This window comes from Oncorhynchus gorbuscha, unplaced genomic scaffold, assembly GCF_021184085.1.
Source record: "Oncorhynchus gorbuscha isolate QuinsamMale2020 ecotype Even-year unplaced genomic scaffold, OgorEven_v1.0 Un_scaffold_480, whole genome shotgun sequence".
Lineage (NCBI taxonomy): Eukaryota > Metazoa > Chordata > Actinopteri > Salmoniformes > Salmonidae > Oncorhynchus > Oncorhynchus gorbuscha.
This window is the reverse complement of record NW_025745312.1, coordinates 208277-227500: the sequence shown is the minus strand read 5'-3', so window position 1 is coordinate 227500 and position 19224 is coordinate 208277. Positions and strand designations below refer to the sequence as shown.

At 44.8% G+C, this 19224-nt stretch overlaps 2 protein-coding genes across 2 annotated transcripts in view; both read right to left on the bottom strand.

Annotated features, from left to right (window-relative positions):
- The window catches only part of LOC124018335 ((E2-independent) E3 ubiquitin-conjugating enzyme FATS-like), an 8570-nt gene extending 7399 nt beyond the window's left edge, over nucleotides 1–1171 (bottom strand). Inside the window, exon 1 of the mRNA XM_046333609.1 lies at nucleotides 1122–1171. The gene's annotated coding sequence lies outside the window, so the exon portion shown is untranslated. The remainder of the gene's footprint in view (nucleotides 1–1121) is intronic.
- Nucleotides 1172–1175: 4 nt separating this feature from the next.
- LOC124018333 overlaps nucleotides 1176–19224 on the bottom strand; it is a 31557-nt gene continuing 13508 nt past the window's right edge. The window contains exons 3-5 of the mRNA XM_046333606.1: nucleotides 8208–11042; nucleotides 1940–2110; nucleotides 1176–1287 (exon numbers count right to left, since the gene is read on the bottom strand). Coding sequence (XP_046189562.1) covers nucleotides 8283–11015 — 2733 coding nt within the window. The 5' untranslated portion in view covers nucleotides 11016–11042 and the 3' untranslated portion in view covers nucleotides 1176–1287; nucleotides 1940–2110; nucleotides 8208–8282. The remainder of the gene's footprint in view (nucleotides 1288–1939; nucleotides 2111–8207; nucleotides 11043–19224) is intronic.

The window sequence follows — 19224 nt, the reverse complement described above, 5'->3', positions numbered from 1 at the left end:
GCTAGAGCTGGCTAGGAGATGGCTAGGTGCTGGCTAGGAGCTGGCTAGGAGATGGCTAGGTGCTGGCTAGGAGATGGCTAGGAGATGGCTAGATGCTGGCTAGGAGATGGCTAGGAGATGGCTAGGTGCTGGCTAGGAGATGGCTAGGTGCTGGCTAGGAGATGGCTAGGAGATGGCTAGGTGCTGGCTAGGAGATGGCTAGGAGATGGCTAGGTGCTGGCTAGGAGATGGCTAGGAGATGTCTAGGTGCTGGCTAGGAGATGGCTAGGAGATGGCTAGATGCTGGCTAGGAGATGGCTAGGTGCTGGCTAGGAGATGGCTAGGAGATGGCTAGATGCTGGCTAGGAGATGGCTAGGAGATGGCTAGGTGCTGGCTAGGAGATGGCTAGGAGATGGCTAGGAGATGGCTAGATGCTGGCTAGGAGATGGCTAGGTGCTGGCTAGGAGCTGGCTAGGTGCTGGCTGGGAGATGGCTAGGAGATGGCTAGATGCTGGCGCATGTTGTGTTACTATTGATTTCTCCCTTACAGAAATGTAGTGTGTGTTTTTTCGCCGCAGAGGAAAAATATAACAAGATACTGTCCCAGCATGCAACATCTCTGACTTGACTATGCTGAGAGATGAACAGGCCTGTTGTGAAAAGCATTAAGCCTGGAGCCCAAGACACGTCTTTCATCATCAAGTTTCATGAGTTCCATGCATCCAAAACTTACTCCAGAACTTACCCTGCTGGCTATGAGATGGCTAGGAGCTGGTATCTTCAACTTACCCTGCTGGCTATGAGATGGCTAGGAGCTGGTATCTTCAACTTACCCTGCTGGCTATGAGATGGCTAGGAGCTGGTATCTTCAACTTACCCTGCTGGCTATGAGATGGCTAGGAGCTGGTATCTTCAACTTACCCTGCTGGCTATGAGATGGCTAGGAGCTGGTATCTTCAACTTACCCTGCTGGCTAGGAGATGGCTAGGAGCTGGTATCTTCAACTTACCCTGCTGGCTATGAGATGGCTAGGAGCTGGTATCTTCAACTTACCCTGCTGGCTATGAGATGGCTAGGAGCTGGTATCTTCAACTTACCCTGCTGGCTATGAGATGGCTAGGAGCTGGTATCTTCAACTTACCCTGGGTGATGGAATGTTGGCTTTGCTTGTTTCCGGGTCGGAGTCAGAATTCAGGGAATAAACCCAACATCAATCTGGGTTGTGTGATGTTTGGTTCTGGTGGCCTCACCAGGGTCTAGTCTGTTATCATCAGTCCTGGGTCGCACACAACCACCAGCATCCTTCACTAGAAGTGAGTGAGTGAGTGAGTGAGTGAGTGAGTGAGTGAGTGAGTGAGTGAGTGAGTGGTGTGAGTGAGTGAGTGAGTGAGTGAGTGAGTGAGTGAGTGAGTGAGTGAGTGAGTGAGTGAGTGAGTGAGTGAGTGAGTGAGTGAGTGAGAGAGAGAGAGAGAGAGAGAGAGAGAGAGAGAGAGAGAGAGAGAGAGAGAGAGAGAGAGAGAGAGAGAGAGAGAGAGAGAGAGAGAGAGAGAGAGAGAGAGAGAGAGAGAGAGAGAGAGAGAGAAGAGAGGGTGTGTTGATTTCTCGTTCTCTCTCAAACAAATTCAATAATCTTTATATAACAAAGTATTTATCCTTCCAATAACTTTATTTTACCTTTCAATCAAAAATGGGATTTATAATCTGAACTCAAGACAATTATCTGATTATGAAGACAATTTCAGGAACAATTAACTTGACACACACACACAGAGAGAAACCTTCAAGCAAGCCACATGTTGTTTTCTCTAATGCCTCCTCAAAAGTTAGAACCCAGCATCACTTCTGACATTTAACTGAAATTATTTCAGGTAATTGTCTCAAGGACCGATATTTGTTATGAGCTATGCTCTGTGAAGGTCATTAACGTTGAGGCAAAAACTTCATAAACAGCAACGATACCCAGTGCTTTTCCCTCTTCCGGTGAGGTGTGTGACCTTGAGGCCTGTGTAGAAAGGTCATGTGGTGTTGTCTTCTTCAGGCTCAGTTGTCTCTGGAGTTTGATATGAGCTATGACGGAGGCAGCGTTCAGGGCGAGGATAACCTCAGGAGACTGCTGATGTGACTGGGGCTCTGAAACACAGGACGCCTTTGTTAGACAGATAGCGACAAATCAATATGCTTATTTGGACCAAGATCAATATACATACAATTAAATTAATGATGTATTTTACTAAGTGACATAGAGAATGTATTACATGAGTAGCCCTGTAATTAATGATGTATTTTACTAAGTGACATAGAGAATGTATTACATGAGTAGGCCTGTAATTAATGATGTATTTTACTAAGTGACATAGAGAATGTATTGCATGAGTAGCCCTGTAATTAATGATGTATTTTACTAAGTGACATAGAGAATGTATTACATGAGTAGCCCTGTAATTAATGATGTATTTTACTAAGTGACATAGAGAATGTATTACATGAGTAGGCCTGTAATTAATGATGTATTTTACTAAGTGACATAGAATTAATGAATGTATTATTACATGAGTAGGCCTGTAATTAATGATGTATTTTACTAAGTGACATAGAGAATGTATTACATGAGTAGGCCTGTAATTAATGATGGTGTATTTTACTAAGTGACATAGAGAATGTATTACATGAGTAGGCCTGTAATTAATGGTGTATTTTACTAAGTGACATAGAGAATGTATTACATGAGTAGGCCTGTAATTAATGGTGTATTTTACTAAGTGACATAGAGAATGTATTACATGAGTAGGCCTGTAATTAATGATGTATTTTACTAAGTGACATAGAGAATGTATTACATGAGTAGGCCTGTAATTAATGATGTATTTTACTAAGTGACATAGAGAATGTATTACATGAGTAGGCCTGTAATTAATGATGTATTTTACTAAGTGACATAGAGAATGTATTACATGAGTAGGCCTGTAATTAATGGTGTATTTTACTAAGTGACATAGAGAATGTATTACATGAGTAGGCCTGTAATTAATGATGTATTTTACTAAGTGACATAGAGAATGTATTACATGAGTAGGCCTGTAATTAATGATGTATTTTACTGTAATTAATGATGTATTTTACTAAGTGACATAGAGAATGTATTACATGAGTAGCCCTGTAATTAATGATTAATGATGTATTTTACTAAGTGACATAGAGAATGTATTACATGAGTAGCCCTGTAATTAATGATGTATTTTACTAAGTGACATAGAGAATGTATTACATGAGTAGGCCTGTAATTAATGGTGTATTTTACTAAGTGACATAGAGAATGTATTACATGAGTAGGCCTGTAATTAATGATGTATTTTACTAAGTGACATAGAGAATGTATTACATGAGTAGGCCTGTAATTAATGATGTATTTTACTAAGTGACATAGAGAATGTATTACATGAGTAGGCCTGTAATTAATGATGTATTTTACTAAGTGACATAGAGAATGTATTACATGAGTAGCCCTGTAATTAATGATGTATTTTACTAAGTGACATAGAGAATGTATTACATGAGTAGCCCTGTAATTAATGATGTATTTTACTAAGTGACATAGAGAATGTATTACATGAGTAGGCCTGTAATTAATGATGTATTTTACTAAGTGACATAGAGAATGTATTACATGAGTAGGCCTGTAATTAACTGGGCCTACCTGGTTAAATAAAGGTGTTCTCAACAGGGCCGACCTGGTTAAATAAAGGTGTTCTCAACTGGGCCTACCTGGTTAAATAAAGGTGTTCTCAACTGGGCCGACCTGGTTAAATAAAGGTGTTCTCAACTAGCCTCCCTGGTTAAATAAAGGTGTTCTCAACTAGCCTACCTGGTTAAATAAAGGTGTTCTCAACTAGCCTCCCTGGTTAAATAAAGGTGTTCTCAACTGGGCCTACCTGGTTAAATAAAGGTGTTCTCAACTGGGCCTACCTGGTTAAATAAAGGTGTTCTCAACTAGCCTACCTGGTTAAATAAAGGTGTTCTCAACTAGTCTACCTGGTTAAATAAAGGTGTTCTCAACTGGGCGGACCTGGTGAAACAAAGGTGTTCTCAACTGGGCCTACCTGGTTAAATAAAGGTGTTCTCAACTAGCCTACCTGGTTAAATAAAGGTGTTCTCAACTGGCCTACCTGGTTAAATAAAGGTGTTCTCAACTAGCCTCCCTGGTTAAATAAAGGTGTTCTCAACTAGCCTACCTGGTTAAATAAAGGTGTTCTCAACTGGGCCTACCTGGTTAAATAAATGTGTTCTCAACTAGCCTCCCTGGTTAAATAAAGGTGTTCTCAACTAGCCTACCTGGTTAAATAAAGGTGTTCTCAACTAGCCTCCCTGGTTAAATAAAGGTGTTCTCAACTAGCCTACCTGGTTAAATAAAGGTGTTCTCAACTGGGCCTACCTGGTTAAATAAAGGTGTTCTCAACTGGGCCTACCTGGTTAAATAAAGGTGTTCTCAACTAGCCTACCTGGTTAAATAAAGGTGTTCTCAACTAGCCTACCTGGTTAAATAAAGGTGTTCTCAACTGGGCCTACCTGGTTAAATAAAGGTGTTCTCAACTAGCTTACCTGGTTAAATAAAGGTGTTCTCAACTAGTCTACCTGGTTAAATAAAGGTGTTCTCAACTAGCCTACCTGGTTAAATAAAGGTGTTCTCAACTAGCCTCCCTGGTTAAATAAAGGTGTTCTCAACTGACCTCCCTGGTTAAATAACGGTGTTCTCAACTAGCCTACCTGGTTAAATAAAGGTGTTCTCAACTAGCCTCCCTGGTTAAATAAAGGTGTTCTCAACTAGCCTACCTGGTTAAATAAAGGTGTTCTCAACTGGGCCTACCTGGTTAAATAAAGGTGTTCTCAACTGGGCCGACCTGGTGAAATAAAGGTGTTCTCAACTGGGCCTACCTGGTTAAATAAAGGTGTTCTCAACTGGCCTACCTGGTTAAATAAAGGTGTTCTCAACTAGCCTACCTGGTTAAATAAAGGTGTTCTCAACTAGCCTCCCTGGTTAAATAAAGGTGTTCTCAACTAGCCTACCTGGTTAAATAAAGGTGTTCTCAACTGGGCCTACCTGGTTAAATAAAGGTGTTCTCAACTGGGCCTACCTGGTTAAATAAAGGTGTTCTCAACTAGCCTACCTGGTTAAATAAAGGTGTTCTCAACTAGCCTACCTGGTTAAATAAAGGTGTTCTCAACTAGTCTACCTGGTTAAATAAAGGTGTTCTCAACTGGGCCTACCTGGTTAAATAAAGGTGTTCTCATCTAGCTTACCTGGTTAAATAAAGGTGTTCTCAACTAGCCTCCCTGGTTAAATAAAGGTGTTCTCAACTGGCCTACCTGGTGAAATAAAGGTGTTCTCAACTGGGCCGACCTGGTTAAATAAAGGTGTTCTCAACTGGCCTACCTGGTTAAATAAAGGTGTTCTCAACTAGCCTACCTGGTTAAATAAAGGTGTTCTCAACTAGCCTACCTGGTTAAATAAAGGTGTTCTCAACTGGGCCTACCAGGTGAAATAAAGGTGTTCTCAACTGGGCCGACCTGGTTAAATAAAGGTGTTCTCAACTGGGCCTACCAGGTGAAATAAAGGTGTTCTCAACTAGCCTACCTGGTTAAATAAAGGTGTTCTCAACTAGCCTACCTGGTTAAATAAAGGTTAAATAAAAATAAATAAAATTTAAAAGATACACTTTTCCTGCCAGTCCTGCTACCTTTGCAATACTTTCTTTGCCCCACTGTACCTATGCAACCAAACCACATCAAACATTTACTTTAATCTGATGCGCCTCAGGCCTTGGTAATTAACGAATGACACTCGTAATGAGCCTGATTTAAAAAATAATGAGAAGGTTTCACACAGGGAAGCGTGAGAGGAAGGGAATAGCTGCAGAGACAGCATGCAGAAAGCTCTCAGCGAGATCCACCGTTACTTATTGAAGTGACGTCCTCTTTCAGACATGCAATAGTACTACACCCTAGACTGGAGTACTGGAGGACACAATTACATGCTCAATATATTTATTCTTCTTATTCAAATACATAACCAACTCTATAAATGTATTGTGATGTTATAATATAGAATACTGTATAATACTGTGTTATTATAATATAGAATACTATATCATACTTTATTATTGTAATATAGAATACTGTATAATACTGTGTTATTATAATATAGAATACTATATCATACTTTATTATTGTAATATAGAATACTGTATAATACTGTGTTATTATAATATAGAATACTATATCATACTTTATTATTGTAATATAGAATACTGTATAATACTGTGTTATTATAATATAGAATACTATATCATACTTTATTATTATAATATAGAATACTGTATAATACTGTGTTATTATAATATAGAATACTATATCATACTTTATTATTATAATATAGAATACTGTATAATACTGTGTTATTATAATATAGAATACTATATCATACTTTATTATTGTAATATAGAATACTGTATAATACTGTGTTATTATAATATAGAATACTATATCATACTTTATTATTGTAATATAGAATACTGTATAATACTGTGTTATTATAATATAGAATACTGTATAATGCTGTGTTATTATAATATAGAATATTGTATAATGATATGACTGTATTGTTAGGGAGTTGAAGCCAGACCAGGAGGCTGTGTGACTGTGTTATTATAATATAGAATACTGTATAATACTGTGTTATTATAATATAGAATACTGTATAATACTGTGTTATTATAATATAGAATACTGTATAATACTGTGTTATTATAATATAGAATACTGTATAATACTGTGTTATTATAATATAGAATACTGTATAATACTGTGTTATTATAATATAGAATACTGTAACATACTGTGTTATTATAATATAGAATACTGTATAATACTGTGTTATTATAATATAGAATACTGTATAATACTGTCTTATTATAATATAGAATACTGTATAATACTGTGTTATTATAATATAGAATACTGTATAATACTGTGTTATTATAATATAGAATACTGTATAATACTGTGTTATTATAATATAGAATACTGTATAATACTGTGTTATTATAATATAGAATACTGTATAATACTGTGTTATTATAATATAGAATACTGTATAATACTGTGTTATTATAATATAGAATACTGTATAATACTGTGTTATTATAATATAGAATACTGTATAATACTGTCTTATTATAATATAGAATACTGTATAATACTGTGTTATTATAATATAGAATACTGTATAATACTGTGTTATTATAATATAGAATACTGTATAATACTGTGTTATTATAATATAGAATACTGTAGTGATTCATCACAATACAATAATAAAACAGGGTTCAATGATCCATCAAGGAAGACTGAGGACAAATCAAACCTGAGAGTGGTGAAGAGTGTATCACAAATAAACACATTCTATAGCATCACACACACACACACACACACTGCACACACACACACACACACACACACACACACACACACACACACACACACACACACACACACACACACACACACACACACACACACACACACACACGCACAGTGCACTGAACGCACACACACACACACACACACACACACACACACAGACACACACACACACACACACACACACACACACACAGAGACACACACACACACACACACACACACACACACACACACACACACACACACACACACACACACACACCACACACACACACACACACACACACACACACACACACACACACACACACAGACACACACAGACACACACACACACACACACACACACACACACACACACACACACACACACACACACACACACACACACACACACACACACACACACACACACACACACACACACACACACACACACACACAGCTGTACAGAGAACCTATATACTTAGACAATGCTCTAATACAGAGACTGGTACAGTCAGTCCAGAGGAGGCTGGTGGGAGGAGCTATAGAAGGATCATTGTAATATCTGGAATGGGATTTACTAAACACTCTCAACAACATCAAACATATGGAAACCACATGACCCTGTTCCATTTATTACATTCCAGCCTTTACAATGAGCCTGTCCTCCTACAGCTCCTCTCACCAGCCTCCACTGAGTCAGTCAGAGTCATATGTAGTCATTTCCTATCAACAGCTCTGGGTACCGTGAGACTGTAACTCCTACCTTGGTGCTTGATGAGAGTGATAGCTGGAGGTTGTGGTTGGCTGCTCCTGGCATCTGCCTGGTGTGGATGTTGTGTTAGATCTCCTGCTCTCTCAGTCCCTCTTCCCTCTGGTCTGGAGGACTCTGTCTCTGGGGGACACATCCCTCTCTCAGTCCCTCTTCCCTCTGGTCTGGAGGACTCTGTCTCTGGGGGACACATCCCTCTCTCAGTCCCTCTTCCCTCTGGTCTGTAGGACTCTGTCTCTGGGGGACACATCCCTCTCTCAGTCCTCTTCCCTCTGGTCTGTAGGACTCTGTCTCTGGGGGACACATCCCTCTCTCAGTCCCTCTTCCCTCTGGTCTGGAGGACTCTGTCTCTGGGGGACACATCCCACTCTCAGTCCCTCTTCCCTCTGGTCTGGAGGACTCTGTCTCTGGGGGACACATCCCTCTCTCAGTCCCTCTTCCCTCTGGTCTGGAGGACTCTGTCTCTGGGGGACACATCTCCCTGTCCGTAGCAGTGATGGAAGAGCTAGAATCTCCAGTGTTTAATCTACTGTTGCTGGTAGCAGTGTCCTTGACCCAGTCCCTCACTGGGTCAATATTAGAATTCTGGGTCTGGTTAGGAAGTCCCATGCTCCAGTTCCCGGGTCCAGCTTGTTTAACAGTCTCTGGGCTCCAGTTCCCGGGTCCAGCTTGTTTAACAGTAACAGTCTCTGGGCTCCAGTTCCCGGGTCCAGCTTGTGTAACAGTAACAGTCTCTGGGCTCCAGTTCCCGGGTCCAGCTTGTTTAACAGTCTCTGGGCTCCAGTTCCAGGGTCCAGCTTGTTTAACAGTAACAGTCTCTGGGCTCCAGTTCCCGGGTCCAGCTTGTGTAACAGTCTCTGGGCTCCAGTTCCAGGGTCCAGCTTGTTTAACAGTAACAGTCTCTGAGACCGGGCATGGCTCTGTTGGGTCAGTGTGGCCAAATACATTAGCATAGCAGCTTGCTGGCCTCCTGGCTCTGTCCCGAGCCCGTCTCTCTTCGCCTCCTCTCTCTACACCAAACTTCTCTATGGACGTCTCTCTGGAAGAGGGAGAAGGGGGGTTGATGAACAGCATCAGGGTAGACTTCTGTATTGGCTTCCCTCCACCTCTGCCTCCCTCTGGGTCCCTCAGAGCAACTGTAGTGGTTGAGGTGGACTTGTTTGGAGTCAGGAACAGAGCAGAGTTGGGCCTGTCTATCCTGCCCATAGATGATTCTAGAAGGTACTGGGAGGGAGGGGTACTCTGGAGTGATTCCACAGAGTTCATGTTTGAATTCATGGCTCCTTGTTGCCACGGGGATTGTTGCCACGGGGATGTGTGTCTGTACACTCCCTCTGTGTAACTGTGTCTGTACTCTGACGGCCTACTGCTGCTTCTGATCACACCTCTGGCATCCTGACCTGGGCTGTAGCTCTCTCTGTGCTCGGTCACTTTGATGACGGTGGCTTTTCTCCTGTGAACCGCCGTGCCCTGATCATTTGGTTGGTCACCTGACACAGATGAAACAGGGCTCTGCCTTCCGTTCAGTCGGTTGACAGGTTCAGAGGTCATCCTTCTGTGCTCGGTCACTTTGACTATGGTGGCGGTGGACTTTCTCCTGAGGGTGACAGGGGTGGAGCTGGGGTCGTTGCCGGTGGGGTGGTGGTGATGGACCTGGTCCTGCTGGGTGACAGAGGTGCAGGTGGTGGAGACTCTGGCCTGGTTTGTGTGGTAGCTCTGGGGCCTGGGGGTTTTATAGCCTGGGACCCTGGCCTCGTCGCAGTGGTAGCTCTGGGGCCTGGGGGTTTTATAGCCTGGGACCCTGGCCTCGTCGCAGTGGTAGCTCTGGGGCCTAGGGGTTTTATAGCCTGGGACCCTGGTCTCGTCGCAGTGGTAGCTCTGGGGCCTGGGGGTTTTATAGCCTGGGACCCTGGCCTCCTCGCAGTGGTAGCTCTGGGGCCTAGGAGTTTTATAGCCTGGGACCCTGGCCTCGTCGCAGTGGTAGCTCTGGGGCCTGGGGGTTTTATAGCCTTGGGCTCTGGCCTCGTTGCAGTGGTAGCTCTGGGGCCTGGGGGCTTTATAGCCTGGGACCTTGGTCTCGTCAGAGTGGTAGCTCTGGGGTCTAGATCCAGGGCTCAGAGGTCTAGACCCAGGGAGGCTTGTCGTCCTGGAGATCTTCTTGCTGGCGATGGTAATGGAGGAGAAGGCTGGTGTAGTTGTCTTCAGGACGATGGTAGCACCTGTAGTGGTCCCAGGGGCCGGGGGTGATACTACCCCAGCAGGAGAAGTTTGTGGAAGACAACTTGTTTGTTTTTGTAGAGAGGTTGCTCTGTAAGGCTCTGAGCTGGTTCTATAAGGAGTTAACTCAGCGTGTGAGGGTTTCTGTTGGACGCTGTTTGTCCTACATAGAGGGTTGTTGCTCCTGTACGGTGCATATTTGGTTGCAGAGGGGGTTATCTCAGTGTGTGAAGGATTATTTTGGACTGTTGGCCTGATCGTCCAGGGAGAAGACGTTTGGAAGCTGTTGGTCCTGTGTAGAGAAGATCTCCAACAGGGTTCTGAGTCTGAGTCATCCCCAGATTGGATTCCAGGAGACTGTGAGCTGGTCCCATAGGGTGGAACCTCAGTGTGTGAAGGCTGTTGGTTGTTGCTCGTTGTCCTGTGTAGAGGGCTCTTCCTGGCAGGCTCTGAGTTAGTGTTAGCCCCGGGGAGGGAGTTGTTAGACTGGGTAGGAGTCCCACTACCACTGAGGTGGGATGTTGTCCTGCTAGCCCAACTTCTCCTCGGATCCTGCCAACCTAAAGACCTGTTGTCCCTCTTCATTGGCACTGAGCCTTCCTTGCCTGAGACCTGTGGGAAAGGAGAAGAAGAAGAAGATGAAGAAGAAGAAGAAGAAGTAGAAGCAGCAGGAGAAGAAGAAGTAGAAGAAGAAGAAGAAGCAGAAGAAGAAGAAGTAGAAGGAGAAGAAGAAGCAGAAGAAGCTGAAGACAAAGAAGAAGACGAAGACGAAGACGAACACGAAGAAGAAGAAGAAGAAGAAGAAGAAGAAGAAGAAGAAGAAGAAGAAGAAGAAGAAGAAGAAGAAGAAGAAGAAGAAGAAGAAGAAGAAGAAGAAGAAACCACTATCTGTTTCAGAATGTGTTAAACCAGAAACCACTATCTGTTTCAGCTGTCTTCATAATGTGTTAGAAACCACTATCTGTTTCAGCTGTCTTCATAATGTGTTATACCACTATCTGTTTCAGCTGTCTTCATAATGTGTTAAACCACTATCTGTTAAACCACTATCTGTTTCAGCTGTCTTCATAATGTGTTAGGTAAACCACTATCTGTTTCAGCTGTCTTCATAATGTGTTAAACCACTATCTGTTTCAGCTGTCTTCATAATGTGTTAGGTAAACCACTATCTGTTTCAGCTGTCTTCATAATGTGTTAAACCACTATCTGTTTCAGCTGTCTTCATAATGTGTTAAAACCACTATCTGTTTCAGCTGTCTTCATAATGTGTTAAACCACTATCTGTTTCAGCTGTCTTCATAATGTGTTAAACCACTATCTGTTTCAGCTGTCTTCATAATGTGTTAAACCACTATCTGTTTCAGCTGTCTTCATAATGTGTTAAACCACTATCTGTTTCAGCTGTCTTCATAATGTTAAACCACTATCTGTTTCAGGTCTTCAAATGTGTTAAACCACTATCTGTTTCAGCTGTCATCATAATGTGTTAAACCACTATCTGTTTCAGCTGTCTTCATAATGTGTTAAACCACTATCTGTTTCAGCTGTCTTCATAATGTGTTAAACCACTATCTGTTTCAGCTGTCTTCATAATGTGTTAAACCACTATCTGTTTCAGCTGTCTTCATAATGTGTTAAAACCACTATCTGTTTCAGCTGTCTTCATCATAATGTGTTAGTTAAACCACTATCTGTTTCAGCTGTCTTCATAATGTGTTAGTTAAACCACTATCTGTTTCAGCTGTCTTCATAATGTGTTAAACCACTATCTGTTTCAGCTGTCTTCATAATGTGTTAAACCACTATCTGTTTCATAATGTGTTAAACCACTATCTGTTTCAGCTGTCTTCATAATGTGTTAAACCACATAATGTGTTAAAACCACTATCTGTTTCAGCTGTCTTCATAATGTGTTAAACCACTATCTGTTTCAGCTGTCTTCATAATGTGTTAAACCACTATCTGTTTCAGCTGTCTTCATAATGTGTTAGTTAAACCACTATCTGTTTCAGCTGTCTTCATAATGTGTTAAACCACTATCTGTTTGTCTTCAGCTGTCTTCATAATGTGTTAGGTAAACCACTATCTGTTTCAGCTGTCTTCATAATGTGTTAGTTAAACCACTATCTGTTTCAGCTGTCTTCATAATGTGTTAGTTAAACCACTATCTGTTTCAGCTGTCTTCATAATGTGTTAAACCACTATCTGTTTCAGCTGTCTTCATAATGTGTTAGTTAAACCACTATCTGTTTCAGCTGTCTTCATAATGTGTTAAACCACTATCTGTTTCAGCTGTCTTCATAATGTGTTAAACCACTATCTGTTTCAGCTGTCTTCATAATGTGTTAAACCACTATCTGTTTCAGCTGTCTTCATAATGTGTTAGTTAAACCACTATCTGTTTCACTTCATAATGTGTTAAACCACTATCTGTTTCAGCTGTCTTCATAATGTGTTAGTTAAACCACTATCTGTTTCAGCTGTCTTCATAATGTGTTAAACCACTATCTGTTTCAGCTGTCTTCATAATGTGTTAAACCACTATCTGTTTCAGCTGTCTTCATAATGTGTTAAACCACTATCTGTTTCAGCTGTCTTCATAATGTGTTAAACCACTATCTGTTTCAGCTGTCTTCATAATGTGTTAAACCACTATCTGTTTCAGCTGTCTTCATAATGTGTTAAACCACTATCTGTTTCAGCTGTCTTCATAATGTGTTAAACCACTATCTGTTTCAGCTGTCTTCATAATGTGTTAAACCACTATCTGTTTCAGCTGTCTTCATAATGTGTTAAACCACTATCTGTTTCAGCTGTCTTCATAATGTGTTAGGTAAACCACTATCTGTTTCAGCTGTCTTCATTTTTCAGCTGTCTTCATAATGTGTTAAACCACTATCTGTTTCAGCTGTCTTCATAATGTGTTAAACCACTATCTGTTTCAGCTGTCTTCATAATGTGCTGTCTTCATAATGCTAAACCACTAAACCACTATCTGTTTCAGCTGTCTTCATAATGTGTTAGTTAAACCACTATCTGTTTCAGCTGTCTTCATAATGTGTTAAACCACTATCTGTTTCAGCTGTCTTCATAATGTGTTAAACCACTATCTGTTTCAGCTGTCTTCATAATGTGTTAGGTAAACCACTATCTGTTTCAGCTGTCTTCATAATGTGTTAGTTAAACCACTATCTGTTTCAGCTGTCTTCATAATGTGTTAAACCACTATCTGTTTCAGCTGTCTTCATAATGTGTTAAACCACTATCTGTTTCAGCTGTCTTCATAATGTGTTAGTTTATCACCATAATTATAGAATTGTAATGTTGTACCAAGAAAAACATTGTTGTTGCTGTGGTTATTGTTGTGGTTGTTGTTGTTGTGGTTGTTGTTGTTGTTGTGGTTGTGGTTATTGTTGTGGTTGTTGTTGTTGTGGTTGTTGTTGTTGTGGTTGTTGTTGTTGTGGTTGTGGTTGTTGTGGTTGTTGTGGTTGTTGTTGTTGTTGTGGTTGTGGTTATTGTTGTGGTTGTTGTTGTTGTGGTTGTTGTTGTTGTGGTTGTTGTTGTTGTGGTTGTTGTTGTTGTGGTTGTTGTTGTTGTTTGTTGTTGTGTGTTGTGGTTGTTGTGGTTGTTGTGGTTATTGTTGTGGTTGTTGTTGTTGTGGTTGTTGTTGTTGTGGTTGTTGTTGTTGTGGTTGTTGTTGTTGTGGTTGTGGTTGTTGTGGTTGTTGTGGTTATTGTTGTGGTTGTTGTTGTTGTGGTCGCTTTTGTTGTGTTTGTTGTTGTTGTTGTTGTTGTTGTTGTTGTTGTTGTTGTTGTGGTTGAGGTTGTTGTGGTTGTTGTGGTTGTTGTGGTTGTTGTTGTGGTTGTTGTGGTTGTTGTTGTTGTTGTTGTTGTGGATGTTGTTGTTGTTGTTGTTGTTGTTGTGGATGTTGTTGTTGTTGTTGTGGTTGTTGTTGTGGTAATTGTTGTTGTTATGGTTGCAGTTGTTGTTGTTGTTGTTGTGGTTGTTGAAAGCCAACTCTGCCTTTCAGTGGTAACTAAAGCTTGCTGTTTGTACTGCTATCATGACATCCTCTCCCCATACTCAACAATGGCTGATTGGTTTCTCTTGTCTTACTAACTTGGGGCATTTCATGCGGCACAATAACTGTGTGTATCTGTGGCTCTCTGTTTGTGTCAGTGGTTAGTACTTAAGGCTTCTGCTTCTCTGGCTGTCATATGACTGCCTCTCCCCATTCTTAACAACAGCCCCAGCAGCAACCAGAGCCAGCAGACAGCAAGCAGAGCCAGCAGACAGCAAGCAGAGCCAGCAGACAGCAACCAGAGCCAGCAGACACCAAGCAGAGCCAGCAGACACCAAGCAGAGCCAACAGACACCAAGCAGAGCCAACAGACAGCAAGCAGAGCCAACAGACACCAAGCAGAGCCGGCAGACACCAAGCAGAGCCAGCAGACACCAAGCAGAGGCAGCAGACACCAAGCAGAGCCAGCAGACACCAAGCAGAGGCAGCAGACACCAAGCAGAGCCAGCAGACACCAAGCAGAGCCAGCAGACACCAAGCAGAGCCAACAGACACCAAGCAGAGCCAGCACACAGCAAGCAGAGCCAGCAGACAGCAAGTAGAGCCAGCACACAGCAAGCAGAGCCAGCAGACACCAAGCAGAGCCAGCACACAGCAAGCAGAGCCAACAGACACCAAGCAGAGCCAGCACACAGCAAGCAGAGCCAGCAGGCAGCAAGTAGAGCCAGCACACAGCAAGCAGAGCCAGCAGACACCAAGCAGAGCCAGCACACAGCAAGCAGAGCCAACAGACACCAAGCAGAGCCAGCACACAGCAAGCAGAGGCAGCAGACACCAAGCAGAGCCAGCAGACACCAAGCAGAGCCAGCAGACAGCAAGCAGAGCCAACAGACAGCAACCAGAGCCAGCAGACAGCAACCAGAGCCAGCAGACAGCAACCAGAGCCAGCAGACACCAAGCAGAGCCAGCACACAGCAAGCAGAGCCAACAGACACCAAGCAGAGCCAGCACACAGCAAGCAGAGCCAGCAGACACCAAGCAGAGCCAGCAGACACCAAGCAGAGCCAGCAGACACCAAGCAGAGCCAACAGACACCAAGACACCAAGCCAACAGACACCAAGCAGAGCCAGCAGACACCAAGCAGAGCCAGCAGACACCAAACAGAGCCAACAGACACCATGAAGAGCCAGCAGACAACAAGCAGAGCCAACAGACACCAAGCAGAGCCAGCAGACACCAAGCAGAGCCAGCAGACACCAAGCAGAGCCAACAGACACCAAGCAGAGCCAGCAGACACCAAGCAGAGCCAACAGAGACCAAGCAGAGCCAGCAGACACCAAGCAGAGCCAACAGACACCAAGCAGAGCCAACAGACACCAAGCAGAGCCAGCCAGACACCAAGCAGAGCCAGCAGACACCAAGCAGAGCCAGCAGACACCAAGCAGAGCCAGCAGACACCAAGCAGAGCCAGCAGACACCAAGCAGAGCCAGCAGACACCAAGCAGAGCCAGCAGACACCAAGCAGAGCCAACAGACACCAAGCAGAGCCAGCAGACACCAAGCAGAGCCAGCAGACACCAAGCAGAGCCAGCAGACACCAAGCAGAGCCAGCAGACACCAAGCAGAGCCAGCCCTTCAGATATGACAATGAGCTACTCGCTATCTGGAACACAACTGTTGAAGCCGAGGATCTTCAGAAACATATCCAGGCCTGAGCCCTCAGAAAACAGTCCTGCGATCCAGACAGACAGAGTCAGAGGGTGTTGGTAATGTGGTGTATTGAGGCCCTGCGATAGCATCCTGTCTCTCTACAGCACAGCCTTTACACAACCTACAGCCTGGGGTGGTCTAGTGGTTACTGGCGCTGCCTTCAGAACAGACACATGCCAGGTTTGAATCCCAACCCACACCCTTCTAATGCGTCCTCTCTACCTTCACTTCCTGTCTCTCTTCACTGCCTCTGGGCTGTTAGAACAGACATTGGACAATACATTATCCGTTATATGTACTGTATGTATCCCCTTAAAGACAAACATGATCAGTCAGTTACCTGGTGCTGAGTACTGGGAGATGGAGCCTGGTGTTGAGTACTGGGAGATGGAGCCTGGTCAGTTACCTGGTGTTGAGTACTGGGGGAAGGAGCCTGGTGTTGAGTACCGGGAGACGGAGCCTGGTGCTGAGTACTGGGGGAAGGAGCCTGGTCAGTTACCTGGTGTTGAGTACTGGGGGAAGGAGCCTGGTGTTGAGTACTGGGGGAAGGAGCCTGGTGTTGAGTACTGGGGGAAGGAGCCTGGTGTTGAGTACTGGGGGAAGGAGCCTGGTGTTGAGTACTGGGGGAAGGAGCCTGGTGTTGAGTACCGGGAGAAGGAGCCTGGTGTTGAGTACTGGGGGAAGGAGCCTGGTCAGTTACCTGGTGTTGAGTACTGGGGGAAGGAGCCTGGTGTTGAGTACTGGGAGAAGGAGCCTGGTGTTGAGTACTGGGAGAAGGAGCCTGGTCAGTTACCTGGTGTTGAGTACTGGGGGAAGGAGCCTGGTGTTGAGTACTGGGAGAAGGAGCCTGGTCAGTTACCTGGTGTTGAGTACCGGGAGAAGGAGCCTGGTGTTGAGTACTGGGGGAAGGAGCCTGGTCAGTTACCTGGTGTTGAGTACTGGGGGAAGGAGCCTGGTGTTGAGTACTGGGAGAAGGAGCCTGGTCAGTTACCTGGTGTTGAGTACCGGGAGAAGGAGCCTGGTGTTGAGTAAAGGAGCCTGGTGTTGAGTACTGGGATAAGGAGCCTGGTGTTGAGTACTGGGAGAAGGAGCCTGGTGTTGAGTACTGGGGGAAGGAGCCTGGTGTTGAGTACCGGGAGAAGGAGCCTGGTGTTGAGTACTGGGGGAAGGAGCCTGGTCAGTTACCTGGTGTTGAGTACTGGGGGAAGGAGCCTGGTGTTGAGTACTGGGAGAAGGAGCCTGGTCAGTTACCTGGTGTTGAGTACCGGGAGAAGGAGCCTGGTGTTGAGTACCGGGGGAAGGAGCCTGGTGTTGAGTACTGGGATAAGGAGCCTGGTGTTGAGTACTGGGAGAAGGAGCCTGGTGTTGAGTACTGGGGGAAGGAGCCTGGTGTTGAGTACTGGGAGAAGGAGCCTGGTGTTGAGTACTGGGGGTAGGAGCCTGGTCAGTTACCTGGTGTTGAGTACTGGGAGAAGGAGCCTGGTGTTGAGTACTGGGAGAAGGAGCCTAGTCAGTTACCTGGTGTTGAGTACTGGGAGAAGGAGCCTGGTCAGTTACCTGGTGTTGAGTACTGGGAGAAGGAGCCTGGTGTTGAGTACTGGGAGAAGGAGCCTGGTGTTGAGTACTGGGAGAAGGAGCCTGGTGTTGAGTACTGGGAGAAGGAGCCTGGTGTTGAGTACTGGGAGAAGGAGCCTGGTGTTGAGTACCGGGAGAAGGAGCCTGGTGTTGAGTACTGGGGGAAGGAGCCTGGTCAGTTACCTGGTGTTGAGTACTGGGGGAAGGAGCCTGGTGTTGAGTACTGGGAGAAGGAGCCTGGTGTTGAGTACTGGGAGAAGGAGCCTGGTCAGTTACCTGGTGTTGAGTACTGGGGGAAGGAGCCTGGTGTTGAGTACTGGGAGAAGGAGCCTGGTCAGTTACCTGGTGTTGAGTACCGGGAGAAGGAGCCTGGTGTTGAGTACTGGGGGAAGGAGCCTGGTCAGTTACCTGGTGTTGAGTACTGGGGGAAGGAGCCTGGTGTTGAGTACTGGGAGAAGGAGCCTGGTCAGTTACCTGGTGTTGAGTACCGGGAGAAGGAGCCTGGTGTTGAGTACCGGGGGAAGGAGCCTGGTGTTGAGTACTGGGATAAGGAGCCTGGTGTTGAGTACTGGGAGAAGGAGCCTGGTGTTGAGTACTGGGGGAAGGAGCCTGGTGTTGAGTACCGGGAGAAGGAGCCTGGTGTTGAGTACTGGGGGAAGGAGCCTGGTCAGTTACCTGGTGTTGAGTACTGGGGGAAGGAGCCTGGTGTTGAGTACTGGGAGAAGGAGCCTGGTCAGTTACCTGGTGTTGAGTACCGGGAGAAGGAGCCTGGTGTTGAGTACCGGGGAAGGAGCCTGGTGTTGAGTACTGGGATAAGGAGCCTGGTGTTGAGTACTGGGAGAAGGAGCCTGGTGTTGAGTACTGGGGGAAGGAGCCTGGTGTTGAGTACTGGGAGAAGGAGCCTGGTGTTGAGTACTGGGGGTAGGAGCCTGGTCAGTTACCTGGTGTTGAGTACTGGGAGAAGGAGCCTGGTGTTGAGTACTGGGAGAAGGAGCCTAGTCAGTTACCTGGTGTTGAGTACTGGGAGAAGGAGCCTGGTCAGTTACCTGGTGTTGAGTACTGGGAGAAGGAGCCTGGTGTTGAGTACTGGGAGAAGGAGCCTGGTGTTGAGTACTGGGAGAAGGAGCCTGGTGTTGAGTACTGGGAGAAGGAGCCTGGTGTTGAGTACTGGGAGAAGGAGCCTGGTGTTGAGTACTGGGAGAAGGAGCCTGGTGTTGAGTACTGGGGGAAGGAGCCTGGTCAGGAAGCCACCTCGTGAGCCCCACAGTGTTAATGCTGGGTTGAGGGGGAAGGAGCCTGGTCAGGAAGCCACCTCGTTCTGAGCCCCACAGTGTTAATGCTGGGTTGAGTACCGGGGGAAGGAGCCTGGTCAGGAAGCCACCTCGTTCTGAGCCCCACAGTGTTAATGCTGGGTTGAGTACCGGGGGAAGGAGCCTGGTCAGGAAGCCACCTCGTTCTGAGCCCCACAGTGTTAATGCTGGGTTGAG